The 26,524-nt window shown below is 32.6% G+C and overlaps 1 protein-coding gene across 3 annotated transcripts in view; it reads right to left on the bottom strand.

The window, feature by feature from the left end:
* Hnf4 (Hepatocyte nuclear factor 4) overlaps positions 1 to 26,524 on the bottom strand; it is a 120,838-nt gene that overhangs the window by 77,236 nt on the left and 17,078 nt on the right. For all 3 annotated transcript variants that reach the window (XM_075293252.1, XM_075293253.1, XM_075293251.1), the window contains one exon: positions 11,483 to 11,673. In XM_075293252.1, the coding sequence (XP_075149367.1) occupies positions 11,483 to 11,603 (121 nt within the window). In that variant the 5' untranslated portion in view covers positions 11,604 to 11,673. The remainder of the gene's footprint in view (positions 1 to 11,482; positions 11,674 to 26,524) is intronic.

The following is a 26,524-nucleotide window of genomic DNA, read 5'->3' as shown; positions in this document are numbered from 1 at the left end:
AAATTTTGTCAAAATGTTATTTCTATAGAAAATATTGTCAAAATTTAATTCTATAGAAAATTTCCTAGAGAAATAAAATGTTGACAATATTTTCTATACAAATACAATTTTGACTAAATTTTCTATAGAAATAAAATTTCTACAAAATTTTCTATAGAAATAAAATTTTTACAAAATTTTCTATATAAATAAAATGTGGACAAAATTTTCTATATAAATAAAATGTGGACAAAATTTTCTATATAAATAAAATGTGGACAAAATTTTCTTTTAAATTAAAATTTGGACAAAATTTTCTATAGGAATAAAATTTTGACAAAATTTTATATAGAAATAAAATTTTGCCAAAATTTTCTATAGAAATAAAATTTTGACAATATTTTCTATCGAAATAAAATTATGACAAAATTTTCTATAGAAATGAAATTTTGTCCAACTTTTATTTTATACAAAATTTTGTCAAAATTTTATGACTATAGAAAATTTGTACAAAATTTTATTTCTATAGAAAATTGTGTGGTAATTTTATTTCGATAAAAAATATTGTCAAAATTTTATTTCTATAGAAAATTTTGTCAAAATTTTATTTCTATAGAAAATTTTATATAGAAATAAAATGTTGACAATATTGTCTATAGCAATGAAATTATGACAAAAATTTTTATAGAAATAAAATTTTGACAAAATTTTGTATAAAAATAAAATTTGGACAAAATTTTCTATAAAAATACAATTTTGACTAAATTTTCTATAGAAATAAAATTTTGACAAAATTTTCTATATAAATAAAATTTGGACAAAATTTTCTAAAAAATTCTAAATTTTTTGACTAAATTTTCTATAGAAATAAATAATAATAATTTTTACAAAATTTTCTATAGAAATAAAATTGTGACAAAATTATCGATAGAAATAAAATTTTGACAAAATTTTCTATAGAAATAAAATTTGTACTTATGGTTTTGTTCTCAACCTTAAAACCATTGTGTTGACTAAACTACAAGTGTAGCTTAACCAATAGGTTTCGGCTTATGCCGAAATAAATTCATACAAAGGAAAAGGGAAATGTTTGTATGAATTTATTTCGGCATAAGCCGGCTATCATAAACTTTTTTTCGGAAGGTTCAAGTGTGGTTCACCATGGGTTTAGTGAACTACCTGAATTTATTCTGATAATTGGTTGATAGTTTTGCTGCAAGTAGAGGATGCTGGTGAGGAATGTGGTAATTCCGAAACGTGCGTCCATCCAACCATCTTGCAGTCTATAGGGCTTTGTCCAAATAAATTTGACAAACATTATTTTCCTCTGTTGGTTAAGCTACTCTTGTAGTTTAGTCAACACAATGGTTTTAAAGCTGAGATCAAAACAACAAATATGATTGAAGTACAAACCCACAATAAAAAACAAAACACGAAATAAAATTTGGACATTTTTTTCGATAGAAACAAAGTTTTGACAACATTTTCTATAAAAATAAAATTTTGACTTTATTTTCTATAGACATAAAATTTTGACAAAATTCTCTATAGAAATAAAATTGTGAAAAATTTCCTATAGATATAAAGTTTTGACAAAATTTTCTATGGATATAAAATTTTGACAAAATAAAGTTTTGACAAAATTTGCTATAGAATTTATCACAAAAATTCTACAATTTAAATTCTAAAATAAAAATTAGCTTGAGAGAGGAAATAATAGTTGTGTTCCTTTACGTACTACTAGTTACTACTTTTACTAGTTTTTACTAGAAACCGTTCCTCAACCCCAAAAAATAGTAAAAGTAGTAAACAATTTTAAGAGAACAATGTCAAAATGCATGTCTCTTTTAAATTTTTTTTACTACAAGTTACTCGGCAAATTCTTTCGAGTAAAAGTTGTAGATATGTCATGACAAAAATAATTATTTGTTTTCAAATTTTCCAAACTAAAGTAGTTCCAAATAGCTTTTTTTTGGAAATAATTCTGTAACTTTTTAATGGATTAAGATATCATCATAATTTTTTCTTTGTGCCAAAGCTGAAATGTTTTTCTCTATATTTAGAGGTTTGTAGGTCCCTAGTGTATTCACGGGCTGGTCTATAGACGTTGGAAGTTGGACACCTCGGATGTATGAAATTAAGTGTTACTTGGCAAACGCGCAATTATGCACCGATTTTCATGATTTTTGCTTTGCTGGATAGAACTTATAAACTACCATAAAAAGATTGCGTATGTGTGCGAATATATCTAATATTTGCGAGATAGGGCCTTACAATTTATTTTTTTGCAAAATTTGAACAATGTGGGGTCTATATTTGGAGTCTAGAAGGACTACATTCCTTATAAAATTCTACGTATTCTGGAGGAAAATTTTGTGCACCTTTGTGCTTTAGATTTAACGTGTAGACTCCACAATTTGGAATTTCAAAACAATGCCGAACCAATACCACTTGTTTCGAAAAAAAGTACCAAAACATTACCGACCAAATTCGGCACACCCTTTAATGGACCAAAAGTACCTCTACGTTTTGAATTTCATGCAAATCGGATAAAAGTTTTAATGTCTATGTCATGAAGACCCCAATTGGGGGGTCGGTTCATATGGAAGCAAAATCGAAACTTAGGCCGAAGTAACGTGTCTGGTAATATTTCAGCACTATAGGTTCATTATTGAAGGAAGTAGCCTGATTACAACAAATAGCCAGACAGAGAGACATCGTCTTATAATTTCTCCCTGACCAAGACTATATATACTTTCTATAGTCAGAATTCGTTATTTGTATGTGTTACAAACGGAATGAAAAACCCCACCTTATAAGATACTGATAATATGCGCTATTACTCTACTTTATGGCACAGAAGCCAGAGTTTTACTTTGATTAAAAATTTTGGAGTACTTTTTATAACAAAGTAAAAACCATAGCTTCTTTCTATCGTAATAAGTTCGAAGTTTCCTGCAAAAAATCTGCCATTTGTCAAAAAAAAAAAAAATTTCGATATAAAAGTATTTAATTTACCTACATGTTTTGAAAATATTTATTCAAATCACAATGCTTCTTTTGTTTTTTATTTGACATTTTTACAATTTTTACTATAATTTCGTTCCGGTACATTTAACAAATATAGAAATCTGAGAGGATTTTCAATATTTCTCTCTTTTACTACTTTTTACTACGAGTAAAGTAAAGGAACACACCTAATATTTTTGTTTGCAGCAAAATTTATTCATGCAGTATGATTCTACGTGTACTATTTATTTTCCGTTCTGTAAATATTGTCGCACATATAAAAAATTGCACTAAGTCTAAACTAACTTGCTGTACACTCATTTAGGTTCGGTATAATGACACTCCTTGCCATAGCATTCTATAGAATATCAGTGCCCAAGTTAGCCTGCTAAGTGATAAGCCCTAGCCCTTGCTAGATTAGTCAGAAAGGCTGTGCACGATCTATGCATATGGACATGATGTGAATTTTTCGTTGCTTATTTTAATGTAGGAATAACAAACAAAACAAAATAATTTTTTTTGTTTTATTTTATTCTTTAATATTTTCCATTAAAAGTATTGTGGTAATTTTAAATTTACACCATCATAGTTGGCAATGCTTCATGGTTTCTTGAGTATGTTTAGCATCAAAACATGAATACAATCATGTTTTTCCAGTAACATATGTGGGAGTCCTAGGACCTAATACTTATTCGCACATGTAAAGAGCTCAATGCGTTCTTAAACCGGAGAAAAATATGTTTTTGCTTTGCTTTTTCCTCCTTTTTTCACATAAAAATGCATATACATTTATTTGTATAAACAAGGACGTATCCATGAGAAGGGGCTAAAAGTGTCAAGAAGGAACAGGACCAGTATGGAATCATTTTTATTTGTATTAATATTTTATAAAAATTAATTTTTTGGCTTTTCTTAGAGGATGGATACTTTTACCCCCTCTTGGCTACGTCTAGGGTAGGAACATACAGATGTTTTTTTTTTTGGATTTTTTTTTGTTGCATACCACATACAGCACACATGCAACTTTTAAATTCACTACATGGCATTTACCCTGACACTATGAATCATAACCATGTGGTAGATGTTGATGCTGAAAAAAATGCATTTGGAGTTTCTGTACATAGATCGTCAACTGCAATGATTGTTTTAAATCAAAAAGTGGCCAATTAAAAGAGAAACACTTCTTTTCGAAAGATATAAATAGATTTCCTTCCTTCAGTTTGAAGACCAAATGAAATGTGATGGCAAATTAGTTTAAATGGGATTTCCGTTCTTATGCTTAGTACTACGTTCGTTTTTGCGAAAAACGAATATAAGCATTTATTAAAGTATCAAATACGGGATTATAAACTTATTTGTTGGAAATAATATTCCTGCCTATTCCACTATCTAGTTGAAAAAAACAAATGATTTCGAAGTTATTCGAGTATATCACTTTTTCCTAAACACAGAAGAAAATATCACAAAAATTTGTCCAATTAAACATTTATGAGATTTTTTAAAAATATTCAATTAAAAGTTTAATTTGTGCAACAACATTTTTAATTGAAACAAAAATCAATCACAACAATTACATAGGGCCGTAAGTTCGGCCGGGACGAATATTATGTACACTCCACAATGCATTGCGTAGAAGCTTCTACTAAAGATTGCCATTCACTATCGAATTATTTGGGTTGCAGTAACACTTGCACTTGGCAAGGTATCTTAAAACTTCTTATCGCTTTCTAAATTGACAAAGTTTTCTATAGAAAACAAATTTTGACAACATTTTCTATAGAAGTAAAATTTTGACAAAATCTTCTATAGAAATAAAATGTTGACAAAATTTTCTATAGACAACATTTTGACAAAATTTTCTATATAAATAAATTTATGACAAAATTTTCTTTATTTTGCCAAAATTCGCTATAGAAATAAAATTTTGACAAAATTTCTTACTAAAATAAAATATGGACAACATTTTCTATAGAAATAAAATTTTGACAAATCTATTTTCTATAGATATAAAATTTTGACAACATTTTCTATAGAAATAAAATTTTGACAACATTTTCTACAGAAAACAAATTTTGACAAAATTTTCTATAGAAATAAAATTTTGACAAAATTTTTTATAGAAATAAAATTTTGACAAAATTTTTTATAGAAATACAAATTTGACAAAATGTTCTAAAGAAATAAAATTTTGACAAAATTTTCTATAGAAAAAAAATTTCAACAAAATTTTCTATAGAAATAAAATTTTAACAAAATTTTCTTTAGAAATAAAATTTTGACAAAATTGTCTATAGAAATAAAATTTTGACAAAATTTTCTATAGAAGTAAAATTTTGATAACATTTTCTATAGAAATAAAATTTTGACAAAATTTTCTACAGAAATAAAATATTGACAATTTTATTTTCTATAGAAATAAAATTTTGAAAAAAAATTTCTATAGAAATAAAATTTTGGCACAATTTTCTATAGAAATAAAATTTTGACAACATTTTCTATAGAAATAAAATTTTGACAAATTTTTCTACAGAAATAAAATTTTGACAATTTTATTTTCTATAGAAATAAAATTTTGAAAAAATTTTCTATAGAAATAAAATTTTGACAGAATTTTCTATAGTAATAAAATTTTGACCAAATTTTCTAAAATTTTGACAAAATTTCCTATTAAAATAAAATTTTGACAACATTTTCTATAGAAATAAAATTTTGACAATTTTATTTTCTATAGAAATAACATTTTGACAAAATTTTCTATAGAAATAAAATTTTGACAAAATTTTCTATAGAAATAAGATTTTTGACAAAATTTTCTATAGAAATAAGATTTTGACAAAATTTTCTATAGAAATAAAATTTTGACAAAATTTTCTGTAGAAATAAAATTTTGACAATATTTTCTGTAGAAATAAAATTTTGACAAAATTTTCTATAGAAATAAAATTTTGACAGAATTTTCTATAGTAATAAAATTTTGACAAAATTTTCTATAGTAATAAAATTTTGACAATTTTATTTTCTATAGAAATAAAATTTTGACAATTTTATTTTCTATAGAAATAAAATTTTGACAAAATTTTCTATAGAAATAAAATTTTGACAAAATTTTCTATAGAAATAAAATTTTGACAAAATTCTATATAGAAATAAAATTTTGACAAAATTTTCTATAGAAATAAAATTTTGACAAAATTTTCTATAGAAATAAAATTTTGACAAAATTGTCTATAGAAATAAAATTTTTAAAAAGTCTATAGATATAAAATTTTTAAAAAGTCTATAGATATAAAATTTTGACAAAATTTTCTATAGAAATAAAATTTTGACAAAATTTTCTATAGAAATAAAATTTTGACAAAATTTTCTATAGAAATAAAATTTTGACAAAATTTTCTATAGAAATAAAATTTTGAAAAAATTTTCTATAGAAATAAAATTTTGACAAAATTTTCTATTGAAATAAAAGTTTGACAAAAATTTCTATAGAAAACAAATTTTGACAAAATTTTGCTATAGAAAACAAATTTTGACAACATTTTCTATAGAAATACAATTTTGACAAAATTTTCTATCGAAATAAAATTTCAACAAAATTTTCTATAGAAATAAAATTTCAACAAAATTTTCTATAGATATAAAATTTTGACAACATTTTCTATAGAAATAAAATTTAGACAAAATTGTCTATAGAAATAAAATTTTGACAAAATTCTCTGTAGAAATAAAATTTTGACAAAATTGTCTATAGAAATAAATTTTTGACAACATTTTCTGTAGAAATAAAAGGTTAGGTGGCAGCCCGATGCATCAGGCTCACTTAGACTATTCAGCCCATTGTGATACCACATTGGTGAACTTCTCTCTTATCACTGAGTGCTGCCCGATTCCATGTTAAGCTCAATGACAAGGGACCTTCTTTTTATAGCCGAGTCCGAACGGCGTTCCACATTGCAGTGAAACCACTTAGAGAAGCTTTGAAACCCTCAGAAATGTCACCAGCATTACTGAGGTGGGATAATCCACCGCTGAAAAACTTTTTTTTGTGTTAGGTCGAAGCAGGAATCGAACCCACGACCTTCTGTATGCAAGGCGGGCATGATCGACTCAGAATTTCACCACGACCCAGAATATATATAGGATATAAAACTGTTTTCTTACTTAAAACAAATATGCAAAATCTTCAAAATAAGTCTTAGCCTATATTTTTGTCGTAAATCTAAAGATTCGTAGGGTTGATCCTCCTGTGGTGAAACAAGAGTTCTTCATTTCTTCCAAGATCTCTCCTTTGGCCTATTGTTTAACATTAAACAATTTTTCCTTATTCAAATAAATATTAAAATAATTTATTTTATTTATTTTTACTTTTTAATTTTATTCATTTTACTTAGAATCATGTTTTAGATTTAGTATTAGATTCATTCAAACACTTCCTTTCTTTCATTTAATTTCGAATTGACGTCGATTTTGTCATCGTCTTAAGTATCTACTTGAAATTCTGAAATATGTCATCGCTTTTGTTTTTTTTTTTTCATTTTCTACAAGACCCCATCAAGTGATCCCTAATTAAAATTTCAGATTATTTTACCCTTTCACCTTAGCTTTTATGTGTATACACTCACAAATCCGTATGCATGACTTATGGGTGATTGTGGTTCGGATTCTATGAATATTGTCAGTATTTTTGGTGTGAGAGGTGCTGCGTCAAAAACCCCTCAGAGAATACGAAAACATTACGTCGTATTTCTCCCCAAAAAAAGTAAAATGTTTTGATAATCGTACGAATATATCTGAGGGTTTCTTGTTGTCTTTATTACGATTTTCAATATATAATACTTGTTGCTACATTGTGGCTATGGAATGGCAAATGTATGTACATTTATGGGTTTTGTTAATAGCTCTTTAGTAGAGTAAATGCTTTACACTGAGAGAAAATAGGGGGATTGGAATAGAGGTTTACAAAACGATGGATGTGGTCTGCTTGGCATACATCACGTGTATAGAAGTTGGTACAATTGTTCTAAATTTGGTACAATTTATAAGGCAAAAGTGTATTACAATGAAATACAAACCGGTAACCGGTTTGCGGATGTGTCCTCATAAAACCGGTAAAGTAAATTGATTCCTTTTTACTGTACAACACCGGAAAGACAAAGACATGACCGATAGGTCTAGTTCTAAGGATAATTTAGACTATCCTTAGAACCGGATATATAAACGAAAGCGAAAACTTTTTATCTTTTAAACCGGGTATGGATATACATCGGTTAATATCTCCGGTTCTGAAAAAAACTCATGCTGTAATTATTCAAGTTTTTTGGCCAGCAGGTCATTTATTCTAAATTCAGTCTTATTTCAAACCGGTAATAGATATTAATCGGGTAATATATACGGTTCTAAGGAGAATGTAAATGTAAATAGCGCCGCAGGCAAAAATAATGATGACGGGGGTATAATAAGTTTGTCATTCCGTTTGTAACACATCGAAATATCAATTTCCGACTATATAACAGGTTGGCTGATAAGTCCCCGGTTTGACACATAGATGGCGTCGCTAGTATTAAATGCATATATTTTTATATAGTACCAACCTTCAAATGATTCGTGTCAAAATTTGATGTCTGTAAGTCAATTAGTTTGTGAGATAGAGCGTCTTTTGTGAAGCAACTTTTGTTATTGTGAAAAAAATGAAAAAAAGGAATATTGTGTTTTAATAAAATACTGTTTTCTGAAGGGAAAAGCAAAACTTGGCTTGATAATGAGTTTCCGGACTCTGCCCCAGGGAAATCAACAATAATTGATTGGTATGCAAAATGCAAGCGTGGTGAAATGAAAGAGGTGGTTACGAACGAAAACATCAAAAACATCCACAAAATGATTTTGAATGACCGTAAAATGAAGTTGATCGAGATAGCAGAGGCCTTAAAGATATCAAAGCAGCGTCTTGGTCATATCATTCATCAATATTTGGATATGCGGAAGCTCTGTGCAAATTGGGTGCCGCGCGAGCTCACACAAAAACAACAACGTGTTGATGATTCTGAGCGGTGTTTGCAACTGTTAACTCGTAATACACCCGAGTTTTTCCGTTGATATGTGACAATGGATGAAACATGGCTCCACCACTACACTCCTGAGTCCAATCGACAGTCGGCTGAGTGGACAGCGACCGGTGAACCGTCTCCGAAGCCTGGAAAGACTCAAAAGTCCGCTGGAAAAGTAACGGCCTCTGTTTTTTGGGATGCGCATGGAATAATTTTTATCGATTATCTTGGGAAGGGAAAAACCATCAACAGTGACTATTATATGGCGTTATTGGAGCGTTTGAAGGTCGAAATCGCGGCACAACGGCCCCATATGAAGAAGAAAAAGGTGTTGTTCCATCAAGACAACGCACCGTGCCACAAGTCATTGAGAACGATGGCAAAAAATCATGAATTGGGCTTCGAATTGCTTCCCCACCCACCGTATTCTCCAGATGTGGCCCCCAGCGACTTTTTCTTGTTCTCAGACCTCAAAAGGATGCTCGCAGGGAAAAAATTTGGCTGCAATGAAGAGGTGATCGCCGAAACTGAGGCCTATTTTGAGGCAAAACCGAAGGAGTACTACCAAAATGGTATCAAAAAATTGGAAGGTCGTTATAATCGTTGTATCGCTCTTGAAGGGAACTATGTTAAATAATAAAAACGAATTTTGACAAAAAAAATGTGTTTTTCTTTGTTAGACCGGGGACAGCCAACCTGTTAAAATATATATTCTTGATCAGGGAGAAATTCTAAGACGATATAACCATGTGCGTCTATCCGTCTGTCTGTTGTAATCACGCTACAGTCTTCAATAATGAAGCAATCGTGCTGAAATTTTGCACAAACTCTTCCTTGGTCTGCAGGCAGGTTAAGACCGTAGTTCTTATCCAATTTGCCAGAAATCAGAAATCTAGAGGCATTTTAGGACCATAAAGAGGGGTGTCAATAATGGTGAATATCTGTCCATGTATTGGTATAGTCCCCATATAAACCGACCTCCCGATTTGAGGTCTTGGGCTTATAGAAACCGTAGTTTTTACCAATTTGCCTGAAATTGGAAATCTAGAGGTACTTAAGGTTCATAAAGAGGGTGGCAAAAATGGTGAGTGTCGGTCCATGTTTTGATATAGCCCCCATATAGACCGATCTTCAGATTTTACTTCTTGGGCTTATAGAAACCGTAGCTTTTATCTGAAATTGGAAATAGAGAGGTATTTTAGGACCATATAAAGGTATGCCGAAATTTATTTCCGTAGTTTTTTTATCCGTAGTTTTTATCCAATTTCCGTAGTTTTTATCCAATTTGCCTGAAATTGGAAAGCTAGAGGTATTTTAGAACCATAAAGAGGTGTGTCCAAAATGGTGAGTATCGGTCCATGTTTTGGTATAGCCCCCATATAGACCGATCTCCCGATTTTACTTCTTGGGCTTATAGAAACCGTAGTTTTTATCCAATTTGCCTGAAATTGGAAATCTAGAGGTATTTTAGGCCCACAAAGAGGCGCGCCGAAAATGGTGAGTATCGGCTCATGTTTTGATATAGCCCCCATATAAACCGATCTCCAGATTTTACTTCTTGGGCTTATAGAAACAATAGTTTTTATCCAATTTCCCTGAAAATGGAAATCTGGAGGTACTTAAGGATCATAAAGAGGTGTGCCAAAAATGGTGAGTGTCGGTCCATGTTTTGGTATAGCCCCCACATAGACCGATCTCCAGATTTTACTTCTTGGGCTTATAGAACCCGTAGCTTTAATCCAATTTGCCTGAAATTGGAAATCTATAGGTAGCTGATATAGTCTTCATAGGTAAAATCTTTAAATTTGTCTTCGGGAAGTGTACTAGTTCTCTTGGAAGTGTACTAGTTCTGCTTGGGAGAATATCTCTCATCAAATCCCCCTGAAATTTCAAAGGAAACTATAATATTTGATTCATGGTGGTGTATATTTAAGATTCGGCACGGCCGAACTTACTACAATCAAATAAGACTTTAATTGGAAAAATTTTCGTGAAAATTTTGGCTGTGTAGCCACAAATAATCCAGATTGTGTTAGAGTATCACACAGTCTATTGCGCCTAACTTGATCTATTTTTCTGGTGTCTCCGTGAATTTTTTCGTTTTTGTGCGTGTATAAATTGTGCGTTTCGCACATATTCACATATCAGTCAATACCCCATAATAATAAGCTGGTATTCTATATTTTCCAGACAGACGTACCACCGACCACGACACTGATATGGGGTTATCTGCCTAGACACAGAGTAGAACTCATTTTTATTCATATGAACAAAAAAAATAACAACAAAACGAAAAGCCCATGGAACAATTAATTACTCATAATAGGGGCATTGAGTTAAAAGCCAAAAATAGCATTAACACATTCATGAACACTAATGACAAAATCTAGGTAATTGAGACATTAATGCTATTTGGATTCCTTAAATCAAAAAACAACCTTTGCCAGACTTACCATTCTCCTCCGGTGGATTATCTATTGAGGAATCCATTTTCTCCATTTTGTTAACACCAATAATCCTGGAATCATCGATATTGTGATCGTGAGTTTCCTTCATTCTAGCCTTGTCACTCATGTCATGACTTTCTGTGTGATATCCGTGGCCCTGGCGCTCAACTACAATAGGGGTCTGTTATACGATAAACCTGTAACAATGTAATATAGTAAATTGTAAAATGTTATTACCCATTGTAATCAATAAACTGGTGTAGTAATTATGGGATATTATAAAAAAAAAACAAAAACACTCTGTAATTGTATATTTCAGAGGTGTTATCTAACAAGAAGAATTGCCGTCTACTAATAATTCTAATATCCATTTAGAATCAATCGCAATTGGCATTAGTAAAAAAAAGAAATATGCGTTGTATAATTATTTTTGTTGTTTAACTTGTATGATTATAAAATTGTTATAATTAGGGTTATAAACTAATTATCGGACTGGTTATTTATGGCATTCGAAAAAAAGGTGATGATAGTTTTTGGTTCACCCTGTAGCTGTTTAAGAAAATGATAAGAACTATTTATATGTACAAATAGAATTGATTTCAATAAGGGTCTGTCAGAAATATTGTCAACCAGTATAATTTTATGCTTGCTAGGCATTAAAGAGGCCGAATCTGAAGATTAGGAAAATTTCATAATATTTATGAAATGTGTCATTAAAATTGATCCAAAGAAACAATTTCATAACTACAATGAAGATTTTCATTATTGCAATGAAATTGCTGTTAGTCAATGAAATATTTCATACTATTAATGAATATTTTCATTAACCTTCACAGTAAAATTTTTCACCAAAATATTTCCAATTAAAATTTTATGAATTTTCAAAAATATACAAATAAAATTTTAATTGATTCAACAAATTTTTTAGCAAGTAAGTTCGGCCAGGCCGAATCTTATGTACCCTCCACCATGTATTGCATAGAAACTTGTACTGAAGACTGTCATCCACAATCGAATTACTTGGGTTGCGGTAACACTTGCCGATGGCAAGGTATCTTAAAACTTCTTAACACCGTCTTCTCAATTGTAAGTTAGTCCATACGGGGTATATATTAAACAAAAAAGGCCGACAAAATAAGTATATAATTCAGTTTGACAAAATTTTCTATAGAAATAAAATGTTGACAAAATTTTCTATAGAAATAAAATTTTGACAAAATTATCTATAGAAATAAAATCTTGACAAAATTTTCTAAAGTAATAAAATTTTGACAAAATTTTCTATAGTAATAAAATTTTGGTAGATTATTTTTGGGGATCGGCTATATATAACTATAGACCGAAATGGACCAATTTTGGCATGGTTGTAAGCAGCCATATACTAGCGTAATGTACCAAATTTCAACCGGATCGGATGAATTTTTCTCCTCCAAAAGCTCCGGAGGTCAAATCTGGGGATCGGTTTAAATGAGGGCTATATATAATTATTGACCGATGTGGACCAATTTTTTCATGGTTGTTAGAGACCATATACTAACACCACGTACGAAATTTTAACCGGATCGGGTGAATTTTGCTCTTCCAAGGGGCTCCGGAGGTCAAATCTGGGGATCGGTTTATATGGGAGCTACATATAGTTATGGACCGATGTGGACCAATTTTTGCATGGTTGGTAGAGACCCTATATTAACACCATGTACCAAATTTCAGCCGGATCGGATGAAATTTGCTGCTCGTTGAGATTCCGCAAGCCAAATCGGGGGATCGGTTTATATGGGGGCTATAAATAATTATGGACCGATGTGGACCAATTTTTGCATGGTTGGTAGACCTCATATACTAACACCATGTACCAAATTTCAGCCGGATTGGACGAAATTTGCTTCTCTTTGAGATTCCGCAAGCCAAATCGGGGGATCGTTTTATATGGGGGCTATATATAATTATGGACCGATGTGGACCAATTTTGGCATGGTTGTTAGATACCATATACTAACACCATGTACCAAATTACAACCGGATCGGATGAAATTTGCTTCTCTTAGAGGCTCCGCAAGCCAAATCTGGGGATCAGTTTATATGGGGGCTATATTTAAAATTGGACCGATATGGCCCATTTGCAATACCATCCAACCTACGAGTACATCAATAACAACTACTTGTGCCAAGTTTCAAATCGATAGCTTGTTTCGTTCGAAAGTTAGCGTGATTTCAACAGACATTCGGACGGACATGCTTAGGTCGACGATCGAGCCACCGTGGTGCAATGGTTAGCATGCCCGTCTTGCATACACAAGGTCGTGGGTTCGATTCCTGCTACGACCGAACACCAAAAAGTTTTTCAGTGGTGAATTATCCGACCTCAGTAATGCTGGTGACATTTCTGAGGGTTTCAAAGCTTCTCTAAGTGGTTTCACTGCAATGTGGAACGCCGTTCGGACTCGGCCATAAAAAGGAGGTCCCTTGCCATTGAGCTTAACATGGAATCGGGCAGCACTCAGTGATAAGAGAGAAGTTCACCACTGTGGTATCACAATGGACTGAATAGTCTAAGTGAGCCTGATACATCGGGCTGCCACATAATCTAACCTAACCTAACCTAGATCGACTCAGCATTTCACCCCATCCAATGGTGGAGGGTAGAATTAGAAGATAAATGAATCACAGAAATTAATAGTATCAATTAATTTTTCAATTGGATCCATTAATTTTCTAATTGGATCAATTAATTTTTTAATTGACTTCGGTGATTGATACTATAATTTCTGTGATTGAAAACATTTCAATTAAAACTTAATTGGATCCAATAATTTCGTGATTGAATCCAAAAATTATTTTTTTTTTGTGTGTAATGACAATGAAAATGTTCAAGATGGTTGGATGGACGCACGTTTCGAAAGTTAGCGTGATTTTCTTAATAAGGAATTATCGTAAGGTCAATGGAAAGTTTGTAATGAAATTTTCTTTGTTCACAATGCTTCAACTCTTCTAGCTCTTCTGAATAGAAGGAGACTGCAATTAGATAAAAATTAATTTACTTAGTACTTTTGCTGTTCATTATGAAACACAACTAGAAAACATACACACGTAGAACTAGATCGTGGCTCATTGCACATCGTTCTGCTCGTAGTTCGGTTATAATATTTGCGACGTGATCTTCGGATCTACAGTTCCACTACTACTGATCTTCCGTCTGCAACTACTTCATTGAAATCTTCGGATTAACGGTTCCCGCATAGAATGTCACGTCTACGAATCACAAAACCGAACGGAAGCGGAACTACTCAACAACATCCGATCACTTATGGACCGAAATTATCCTAAATAATCGCTCATCTATGAACCGAAATTCTCATCAACTACCGAACATCGATGAACCGATTTCTCTTTCACATTTCCGATCATTAGCGAACTGAAGTTCTCATCGACTATCGAACATCGATGAACTGACTTTCTCTTTAACTGCCGATCATCAGCGGACTTAACTACCGATCCCCACGGAACCGAATATCTCATCGACTACCGATCATCAAGAACCGACTACCCAACCACTACCGATCATAAACGAACCTAATGTCTCATCGACTACCGATCCTCAACGAACCGAATTTCTCATCTGCCACCGTTCATCGACGAACAACATAGGCCTTTCGGCATATGTTGTTATGCCGAAAGGCTTAGAGGTACCCTGGATGCGATTAAACTTACCTCAGTCGACGAGAAATCCAAGTTACACCAGCACACAGAGAAAATTTCATAAAAATTTAACCAATTGCATTTTTTCATTGACATAACGAACATTTTTCATAAGAACAATGAAAATGTTCGTAGATTATATGAAATTGAAACTTAATGACGACATAATATTTATGAATTTTTTTCGATAGCAATACAATAATTGGGACATACACTGAAAAAAAAGTTGTCCTAAAAACAAAGATTTCACCTCCTTAAAATACGAATCCCATACGAATAATAAGTTCATAAATTATCGATCATCTTTGAACCGATTTCAACGAACTGAATTTGTCATCGACTACTGATTACCAAGAAACAGAATTTCTCATCGACTACCGATCCTCAGCGGACCGAATTTATGGTATGAAATGTTTTGTTATTAAATAAAATTTATGACGATGACGAAAAATGTCATTGTATTTATGAAATTGTTTCGATTGTGGACATCAACACAATAATTGGGACATACACTGAACAAAAAGTTGTCGTAAGAACATAGATTTCACCTCCTTAAAAAAGAATCCCATACGAATATTATTATCTTTGAACCGAATTCCTCATCAACTACCGATCATCAACGAACTGAAGTTATCATCGACTACCGATACCAATGGAAACGAATTTCTCATCGACTACCGATCCTCCACGAACCGCATTTCTCATCAAATATCGAAAATCGGCGAACCGATGGGAAATTAGGCGTCGTGGGAAAACATCGTAACGCACTTTTGTCTGTATTATTATTAGGGAGCCACCGTGGTGCAATGGTTAGCATGCCCGCCTTGCATACACAAGGTCGTGGGTTCGATTCCTGCTTCGACCGAACACCAAAAAGTTTTTCAGCGATGGATTATCCCACCTCAGTAATGCTGGTGACATTTCTGAGCGTTTCAAAGCTTCTCTAAGTGGTTTCACCGCAATGTGGAATGCCGTTCGGACTCGGCTATAAAAAGGAGGTCCCTTGTCATTGAGCTTAACATGGAATCGGGCAGCACTCAGTGATAAGAGAGAAGTTCACCAATGTGGTATCACAATGGACTGAATAGTCTAAGTGTGCCTGATACATCGGGCTGCCACCTAACCTAACCTAACCATTGTCTGTATTAGTAGAATGCATCCGCCCGGGTTTCATTTGAATGACGGATTGCCAATTAATGTCTCCCTACCTATGATGAGAACTTAAGCGTTATTTGATAATTTCATAACTCCTTCCTTAATGGCTAGAATATATGTGTAGGATACATTCCAATATGTTTTCTTCCATTTGTATACGTTAGGGTTTCATTGGAATGGCGGATTGCCAAATAAGCCAATCAAATGTCTCGCTACCTAAGATGGAAACTTTGGAGTCGCGTGAAAAAATCGTAACGCTCTCTTGTCTTCATAATTAGGAGACATTCCTATAGGCTTCCTTCCAAATGTATACGCACGAATTTCATTAGAATAACGGGTTGTCAAATAAAGCCAAAGAAATGACTACCTACCTAAGATGGGAACTTAGGCATCGTATGAAAAATTCGTAACTCTCTCGTAACCCGATCATAAACAAACCGAATTTCTCATCTACTACCGATTATCGACAACCCGACGTTCTAAATCTTAGCTCAACCGACGAGAAAATCACGTTACTCCGGCACACAAAGAAAATTTCATTCAAATTGAGCCAATTATTTTTTTTTCATTACGAAAACCAACATTTTTCATTAGGACAATGAAAATGTTCATAGATAGTATGAAATGTTTTGTTATTAAATAGAAAATTCATTACGACAAAGAAAAATATCATTGTATTTATGAAATTGTTTCGATTGTGTACAGTACAACACAATAATTGGGACATACACTGAAAAAAAAGTTGTCGTAGGAACAAACATTTCACCTCCTTAAAATATGAATTCCAATGTTTGCTTGGCATAGAAGACGCATTTTTTAGGTAAAACGATTTCTTACTTGACCAAAAGTATATCGACTTTTATTGAAGGCATTTTATCCCTAGAGTTAGGTGATTCAACTTTAAAATTGGTATATTTATATAAAAGAAAATGCAATTGTACCGAAGACAATTGGTTTTCAAAACAAAAATTCTTCAATATTACCGAAAAAATCTTTAACACTAAAAAACATTAAAAGATAGGATCCGTTTTTAAGACTTTATTTTAAAGGCCCTTTTCAATAGGCTATACCTGAAGGCGGGTTTAAATTTGGAATTTTAAGTTTATGAGAGAATTTAAAATTACGTGGCGAAAACTGACAGACAGAAACGCGAATATCTTCATTTATTCGCGTTTCTGTATGTCAGTTTCTCAGCAAAGCTGGTGACATTTCTAAGGATTTCTAAGGATCGCGAAGTGGTCACAGGGTACCAAGGATATGAATCCAAGACGACCACATTTCACACGACGACTATGTACATTAAATTGGCAAAATATATTTTTCATCTAGATACCATTGTAGTTGGATTTTTTTTTTATTTTTATTTTTCTCCGGACCAGAACATTGTGGAAAGCCATAATCAGTAAAAAAATCCCTATTTTTTATTTTATTTCTATTTTTTGTTTTTTCAATAATTATTTATTTCTTTATTATGTTGGATGAGAAAATTACTCCAAATTCCAAATTTAAAATTACGTGGCGAAAACTGACAGATAGAAACGCGAATAAATGAAGATTTATGTCGCAATATCAAGTGCATAATAACTGGCTTTTTTGGCTCGGAATCAATACCAAAATAATTTAAGTAAGACCAAATTCTTTGAATTTCCCCCTATTTCTGTATAGCGATAAAAATGTCCATACATTCTTTCCCAAATTCGGCCCAACTCCAGAAAGTTCATCAGCTCTCAGCAAAGCTGGTGACATTTCGAAGGATTTCTAAGGATCGCGAAGTGGTCTCAGGGTACCAAGGATATGGATCCAAGACGACCACATTTCACACGTCGACTATGTCCATTAAATTGGAAAAATATATTTTTCATCTAGATACCATTGTAGTTGGATTTTTCTTATTTTTCTCCGGACCAGAACATTGTGGAAAGTCTTCATGTTCTATTAATCAGTAAAAAAAAAATCCTATTTTCTATTTCTATTTTTATTTTTTTTTCTTCAATAATTATTAATTTCTTTAATATGTTAGATGAGAAATTTACTCCAAAAACAATATTTTTTTCTATTCTCATGACATCACCATAATCATGCACGTGCGTAGCTTTTTTTATATGGATCACAAATGACTCTGGAGACTATGGAGACAAGATCTTTATCTCTAGCATGCCATTAGTATGCTACTTATAGGCAATTGATAACCAGACATCTTGAAATAAATATAATATATATTTTATTGAAATTCTTACTATAATCCATTATTGGAATAACAACACTTTTGGTTTTTTGAAAACCAACAATTGCGTCAATTAAAAACAAACGCTAGACCTTACTACAAAAATTTTGATTAGGTATTTTTTTGTTGACACTTGAAAGACTTTATCAAAGGAGTAGGAGAACAGTGTTTTTATGATTCTTTTTATATGGGACCTCTCGAGTATATGTATATAGTACACATACAATTTTTGATGTATTTAAACAACAAAAATTTAATAATCTAAAATATAAATTCGTAGATAGTCCAGAGCACATACATACACATGTACTTTTTTATCCTATCTCTAACTATAGAAATTAGTAATAGGCTAATCAATGTTATTTACCAATCGATCGATAAGTATCATAAATGTTGGCAATCAAATAAAATAAAATGTTTTATGAAGCAAATTATTTGGTCAAAGAAACGAAAACAAAAATTGTTTTTCAATGTGCATTTCCTGTTACTCACTAACTAAGATGGGAATTTAGGCGTCATGTGAAAAATGCGTAAAGCACTCCCGAGTTATGGGTAGGAGATACTCGAATAGGCTTTTTGACCTTTTATATACTCGCGGGTTTCATTAGAATGAAAGATAGGCTAATAAATGTGGCCCTACCTAAGATGGGAACTTAGGCGTCGCAACGCACTTTTGTCTGTAGTAGTAGAATACATTCCAATATACTTTCTTCTATTAGTGGACGCCCGGGTTTCATTTGAATGACGGGTTGCCAATTAATGCCTCCCTTCCAAAGATGAGAACTTAAGCGTTATTTAATAATTTCGTAACGATCTCCTGCCTTAATGGCTAGAATATATGAGTAGGATACATTCCAATATGTTTTCTTCCATTTCTATACGCAAGAGTTTCACTGAAATGGCGGATTGCCAAATAAGCCAAACAAATGTCTCGCTACCTAAGATGGGAACTTTGGAGTCGCGTGAAAAAAATCGTAACGCACTCTTGTCTTCATAATTAGGAGACATTCCTTCCAAATGTATACGCATGGATTTCATTAGAATGACGGGTTGTCAAATAAAGCCAAAGAAATGTCTCCTTACCTAAGATGGGAACTTAGGCGTCATGTAAAAAATTCGCAACTCTCTCTCTCTCTCTTGCTTTTATGAATATGAGATATTCTATTAAGCTTTCTTTCCATTTCTATACGGGTTGCCAAATAAATGGCTCCCTACCTAAGATGAGAACTTCGGCGTCCTATGAACGTAACACATTACTGTCTTTATAAGTAGCAGACATTTCAATAGACTTTCTTCCATATGTAAAGCGCGGGTTTCATTAGAATGACGGTTTGCCAAATAAAGCCAAAGAAATGTCTCCATACCTAAATGAGGGCTTCTACATAGTGCGAAAAAAAAATCGTAACGCATTACTATCTTTATTAGTAGGAGACATTTCAATAGGCTTTCTGTCAATTAATATTCACGTGGGTTTTATCAGAATGATTGTTTTTTCGGCTATAAATAAGTAGGTTTTTGTATTACAAAATTGAATGAAATCAAAAAATAAACCAATGAAATGTTTCCCTACCTAAGATGAGAACTTAGGCGTTATGTAGAAAATTCGTAATGCACTCTTGTCTTTATAACAAGAAGTTCGAATACGCTTTCTTTCCATTTACATACTCGCGGGTTTCATTAGAATGACGGGGTTTCCATAAAAATACAATGAAATGTCGCCTTCCTTAAGATAGGAATTTAAGCGTCATGTGAACATTTCGCACTTCTGTATTTCTGTAGGAGATATTTCAATGGGGGTTATAATCATTTATATACGCTTTGATTTCATTAGAATGATGGGTTTTCCAAATAAATCCAAAGAAATGTCTCCCTACCTAAGAAGGGAACTTAGGCGTCATTGGAAAAAATTCATAAAGCACTCCTGCATTTATGACTTCAAAGTATTCAAATATACTTTTTTACGTATAGGTTTTATTATAAAGGTTGGTAAAGGATGAAAACTTTGTTGTATTAGAATGATTGGACGCCAAATAAATGCCTCCCTCCCTAAGATGGGAACTTAGGCGTCGTGTGACCAAATAGTCCTGCATTTATGAGTACGCGATATAGGCTGTAGTTGTTGCTTTTATTAGGATATATATTTTAAATCTTTGCATTTGAAATGTCAAATAAATGTGTCCCGATATAAAAACAATCTACCAAAATTTGGAGAAAATTTTACCAAAAAACTTCCACAAAAAAAATATTTTGCCATATTTTATTTTTATAGAAAATTTTGTCAAATTTTTATTTCTATAGAAAATATTGCCAAAATTTTATTTCTATAGAAAATTTTGTCAAAATTTTATTTCTATTGAAAATTTTGCCAAAATTTTATTTCTATTGAAAATTTTGTCAAAATTTTATTTCTATAGAAAATTTTGTCAAAATTTTATTTCTATAGAAAATTTTGTCAAAATTTTATTTCTATAGAAAATATTGTCAAAATTTTATTTCTATAGAACATTTTGTCAAATCTTGATTTCTATAAAAAAGGTTGTAAAAATTTTATTTCTATAGAAAATTTTGTCAAAATTTAATTTCTATAGAAAATTTTGTCAAAATTTTATTTCTATAGAAAAGTTTGTCAAAATTTTATTTCTATAGAAAAGTTTGTCAAATGTTGATTTCTATAAAAAAGGTTGTAAAAATTTTATTTCTATAGAAAATTTTGTCATAATTTTATTTCTATAGAAAATTTTGTCAAAATTTTATTTCTATAGAAAATTTTGTCAAAATTTTATTTCTATAGAAAATTTTGTCAAAATTTTATTTCTATAGAAAATTTTGTCAAAATTTTATTTCTATAGAAAATTTTGTCAAAATTTTATTTCTATAGAAAATTTTGTCAAAATTTTATTTCTATAGAAAATTTTGTCATAATTTTATTTCTATAGAAAATTTTGTCAAAATTTTAATTCTATAGAAAATTTTGTCAAAATTTTATTTCTATAGAAAATTTTGTCAAAATTTTAATTCTATAGAAAATTTTGTCAAAATTTTATTTCTATAGAAATTTTTGTCAAAATTTTATTTCTATAGAAAATTTTGTCAAAATTTTATTTCTATAGAAAATGTTCTCAAAATTTTATTTATATAGAAAATTTTGTCAAAATTTTATTTTTATAGAAAATTTTGTCAATATTTTATTTCTATAGAAAAGTTTGTCAAAATTTTATTTCTATAGAAAATTTTGTCGAAATTTTTGTTTCTATAGAAAATTTTGTCAAAATTTTATTTCTATAGAAAAGTTTGTCAAAATTTTATTTCAATAGAAATAAGAGGTCTGAGAACAAGAAAAAGTCGCTGGTGCCAGAACTGTAGAATACGGTGGGTGGGGAAGCAATTCGAAGCCCAATTCATGAGTTTTTGCCATCGTTCTCAATGATTTGTGGCACGGTGCGTTGTCTTGGTGGAACAACACTTTTTTCTTCTTCATATGGGGTCGTTTTGCCGCGATTTCGACCTTCAAACGCTCCAATAACGCCATATAAAAGTATATAATAGGAGACGGTTCACCGATCGCTGTCCACTCAGCCGACTGTCGATTGAACTCAGGAGTGTAGTGATGGAGCCATGTTTCATCCATTGTCACATATCGACGGAAAAACTCGGGTGTATTACGAGTTAACATCTGCAAACACCGCTCAGAATCATCAACACGTTGTTGTTTTTGGTCTAATGTGAGCTCGCGCGGCACCCATTTTGCACAGAGCTTCCGCATATCCAAATATGGATGAATGATATGACCAACACGTTCCTTTGATATCTTTAAGGCCTCTGCTATCTCGATCAACTTCATTTTACGGTCATTCAAAATCATTTTGTGGATTTTTTGATGTTTTCGTCGGTAACTACCTCTTTCGGGCTTCTACTCCGTTCACCGTCCTCCGTGCTCATTTCACAACGCTTGAATTTTGCATACCAATCAATTATTGTTGATTTCCCTGGGACAGAGTCCGGAAATTCATTATCAAGCCAAGTTTTTGCTTCCACCGTATTTTTCCCCTTCAGAAAACAGTATTTTATCAAAACACGAAATTCTTTTTTTTTCATTTTTTTCACAATAACAAAAGTTGCTTCACAAAAGACGCTCTATCTTACAAACTAATTGACACACAGACGTCAAATTTTGACACGAATCATTTGAAGGTTGGTACTATATAAAAATAATATACATTTAATACTAGCGACGCCATCTATGTGTCAGACCGAGTACTTATCAGCCAACTTGGTAGTACCCACCTTAAGACTGGAATTTAGGCGTCGTGTGAAAAATTCCATGACCTGGTATAGAATAATGAACAGGTGCCTTTATTAGGATATACTACATGACACTCTTGCCGTGACTTTGTTTTCTTCTGTTCGATATGATTTCAAATGTAATGCGTCCCTAACTAAAACTGGAACATAGGCGTCGTATCATGTAATTCGATGACCTAGAATTAAATTATAAACAATTGCCTTTACGAGGATATACTACTTGTTAAAGCCAATGGCAAGGCTTTAGTTTTCTGTTTACGGTTGGTTTTCAGATGTAATGGATAATCAGATAAAGATTAGAAAATTTGGAGATGAGATTCAACGCCAATGCAATTATGGTTCGACACATAGAGCCAAAGCATTTTCTAACAATCTGCTACTATGACTCGTAGTTGGTACGAAACATATAACCGTACGATGTTATAAGACATAGGAGTGTGCTCCAATAAGTACTTCGTCCTAAAAAAGCTATTTTGGAAATTTTTCAAATTTCAACATAGTTTCTCTATGAATTTGACTATAGTAAACTGGTACAATTTACCACTAACTAATAAGATAGGGTCAACGGGTACCGATGCTGCTGATAGTTAAAATAAATCACCATTATTATTAAAAACCAGTGTTTTTTTTTAATATTCAAAGACGAATCGCTACAAAAATGGAAAGTAAATGATTGTTTGCTTGCTTTTACTTCTACTGACCTAATTTTTTATGAATTCTTTTTTCACCAAACATCTCAAATATAATATATGCAAATTTTTTGCAAATGGCAAACCTAAGTTAATAATATACAACAGATGATATATAAAATGCCAAAACAAAATAACCAAATATAATTTCTCTAAAGGGGTTCTATATAAATTCCATTGGTAGCATTTTTTTCTACGGCATTTTGATCCATCAAATTAATTTATCATATATTTTAGATGGTGCAGATGAAAACAAGTTTTACCGTTTAAATTGAGATATAAAATGAAATGTTTCACGATGCAATGTAGTATGATAGAACATGTATCACATCTGGTTCTTAAACAAAATCTTCCATTTTATGGGTTGATTAATGAAATGAAGAATATGCTGAAATAATAGCTCTAGTTAAATGTTGACCGCAAAGTACTAAGTTTTGGTCGAAAAAAATTTAATCAATTTTTTTTGTTGTTTATATTCTGATTTTGTTGGTAATTTAATGGCGAGACAATTTGAGGTTAAACACTTCTGAAGAAATACGGGAAATCGGAGCATGAAGAATATAAATCAGCTCACACAACAGACACAGCTTTGGAGGCGCGAACAAGGAGGTAACCAACTGTAAGCGTCAGCCAATTGGCCCTCAAATCATATAGATCCTTAAAACATCGCACAACAGGTCCTGGTTAATGGGCGTGTACAATCCCCATTCGCCAATAATATTTTGTTGCAAATACATTCCACAGCGCAGTATTTTGTGTTTGCAGATTTCTCCATTGACTATCGCTAATACTAGGAGTCCAAAGAGGGACCAAATATTCTATAAAAATCCAAACGCTGTTCCTTTCAACCATCCATTTATGTTTTCTAATGTGCTACCAAAAATACCGCCAAGAGTATAATTCTGCTCCCAACGTTTTCGGGAATCTACAAGCAAAGAACCTTGGAGTTCTTCGACTACCCGGTGCTATAGGGGGTGGCCGGACTCCGAGAATAGGATTAACCCTGTCACTGTCCCTCACTGCTTCGCCTATAGTATCCTCATAAAACTTGTTCCGACCTGACTGATATAGAGGCTCTCTTTTGTAACGCTGGAAGAAGATCTACCCTGGAATTCTTGGGAGATGGTTGCCTATCCACAAAATCTTGCTTCTGATAGCGTTTAATGTCTACCCACGAGAACGATCTTGGTCTCCTCTCCAGATTCGGCTATAAAAAGGAGATCCCTTGCCATTGAGCTAAACATAAAATCGGGCAGTACTTATTGATAAGAGAGAAGTTCAGTACAGTGGCATGGTAGTTTTATCATGGCACAGTGGCATAGTAGTTGTATCATGGCACAGTGGTATCACAATAGACTGAATAGTGTAAGTGGGCCTATTCTAGGATTTTGGTCTTCACATATACGTGATCTAAGGCAGCAGTGCAGAGACACCTTATCGGCCAATTGTCAAAAAGGTTTCCTTCTCCGCATGCCAAGTGCGTGAGGACTCCGTTTCTACCGCTCAGATGACTTTAAAGGCTGCCAAATGTGACTTCGAAAATAATGCGGTAATTTTTACTTCTACTGTCCATAGGGAATATCCCTAAATTTCCAGCCTTACGAGCAAAAAATTGCAGATTTCTGTATGGTAGCAAGTCCGTAAGTGGAGGAATTTAAGAAATCTATCTTCAGTTTAAGCTCTTTGGCATCAATACTTGATGTAACTGCGCAAAAATTACCCACATAGGATATCAAATGGACATATGATAGACAAAGGAAAAGAAAGGAGTCAATGAAGACTTTTTGTTAGGTGGTATGAAAATGGGCCCTAGGGAAATGAGACCAAAAATCCAAGTGAAACATGGGCCCAAATATATGGGCCCCTGTAAATGAGCCTCAAAAAAATTTAACGGAAGCAAAAAATATTGGGGTTTATTCACATAGGCAAACGACGCAAAAAAACATAAAACATTGATGTGGTTTTTTCTATAAAATTTTTTTTGGAATCATACTTCATTTAGGTAGTGGAACTCATTTCCATGGAGCCCATTTGTCTTCTTGGGCAAAATCGTTCTTGTACATAGGAAATATTTCTTTCAAATTGTTAATTCATTCCATTTCGTTTCAATAATTCATTTCCATGTCGTTTCAATAATTCATACATATTTATTATCAAGGTCCTATATCAAAAGTAGGCACTAATTTTGGGCAATTCCGCCACCAAGGGCTTGGTTTTTTCGTTTTATTCTATAAGAGGAACCAGCGTCTTTATATCGTCCCTTCGTTGCATTTAGTTCCTTTGGAAGTGACGGATGTAGTAGGTTAGGTTTGGTGGCAGCCTGATGTATCAGGCTCACTTAGACTATTCAGTCCATTGTGATACCACATTGGTGAACTTCTCTCTTATCACTGAGTGCTGCCCGTTTCCATGTTAAGCTCAATGACAAGGGACCTCCTTTTTATAGCCGAGTCAGACCGGCGTTCCACATTGCAGTGAAACCACTTAGAGAAGCTTTGAAACCTCAGAAATGTCACCAGGTGGGATAATCCACCTCTGAACAACTTTTTGGTGTTCGGTCGAAGCAGAAATTCAACCCACGACCTCGCGTATGCAAGGCGGGCATGCTAACCATTGCACCAGGTGGCTGACGGATCTAGTAACGGCCGTTCCTGTCGATCGTTTTCATTCAAGATGCGTTCACCCAGATCAGGGATTCCGCTCCTATGTGTGTTTACAAGTTGGTCGATCTCCTTGACGCGATTATGGATGCTAAGCTCCATCCCTCCGGATCTTGGTAATAATTCGAATACCATTGCACCAGGGTGGCTGACGGATCTGGTAACGGTCGTTCCTGTCGATCGTTCCAGGTCAACACAAGACTAGCACATTCAAGATACGTTCACCCAGATCAGGGATTCCGCTCCTATGTGTGTTTACAAGTTGGTCGATCTCCTTGACGCGATTATGGATGCTAAGGTCCATCCCTCCGGATCTTGGTAA

Source organism: Haematobia irritans, chromosome 2 (genome assembly GCF_050003625.1).
Source record: "Haematobia irritans isolate KBUSLIRL chromosome 2, ASM5000362v1, whole genome shotgun sequence".
Classification (NCBI taxonomy): domain Eukaryota; kingdom Metazoa; phylum Arthropoda; class Insecta; order Diptera; family Muscidae; genus Haematobia; species Haematobia irritans.
Note: the sequence above shows the minus strand (reverse complement) of the source record. Positions and strands in the feature narration are given on the sequence as shown.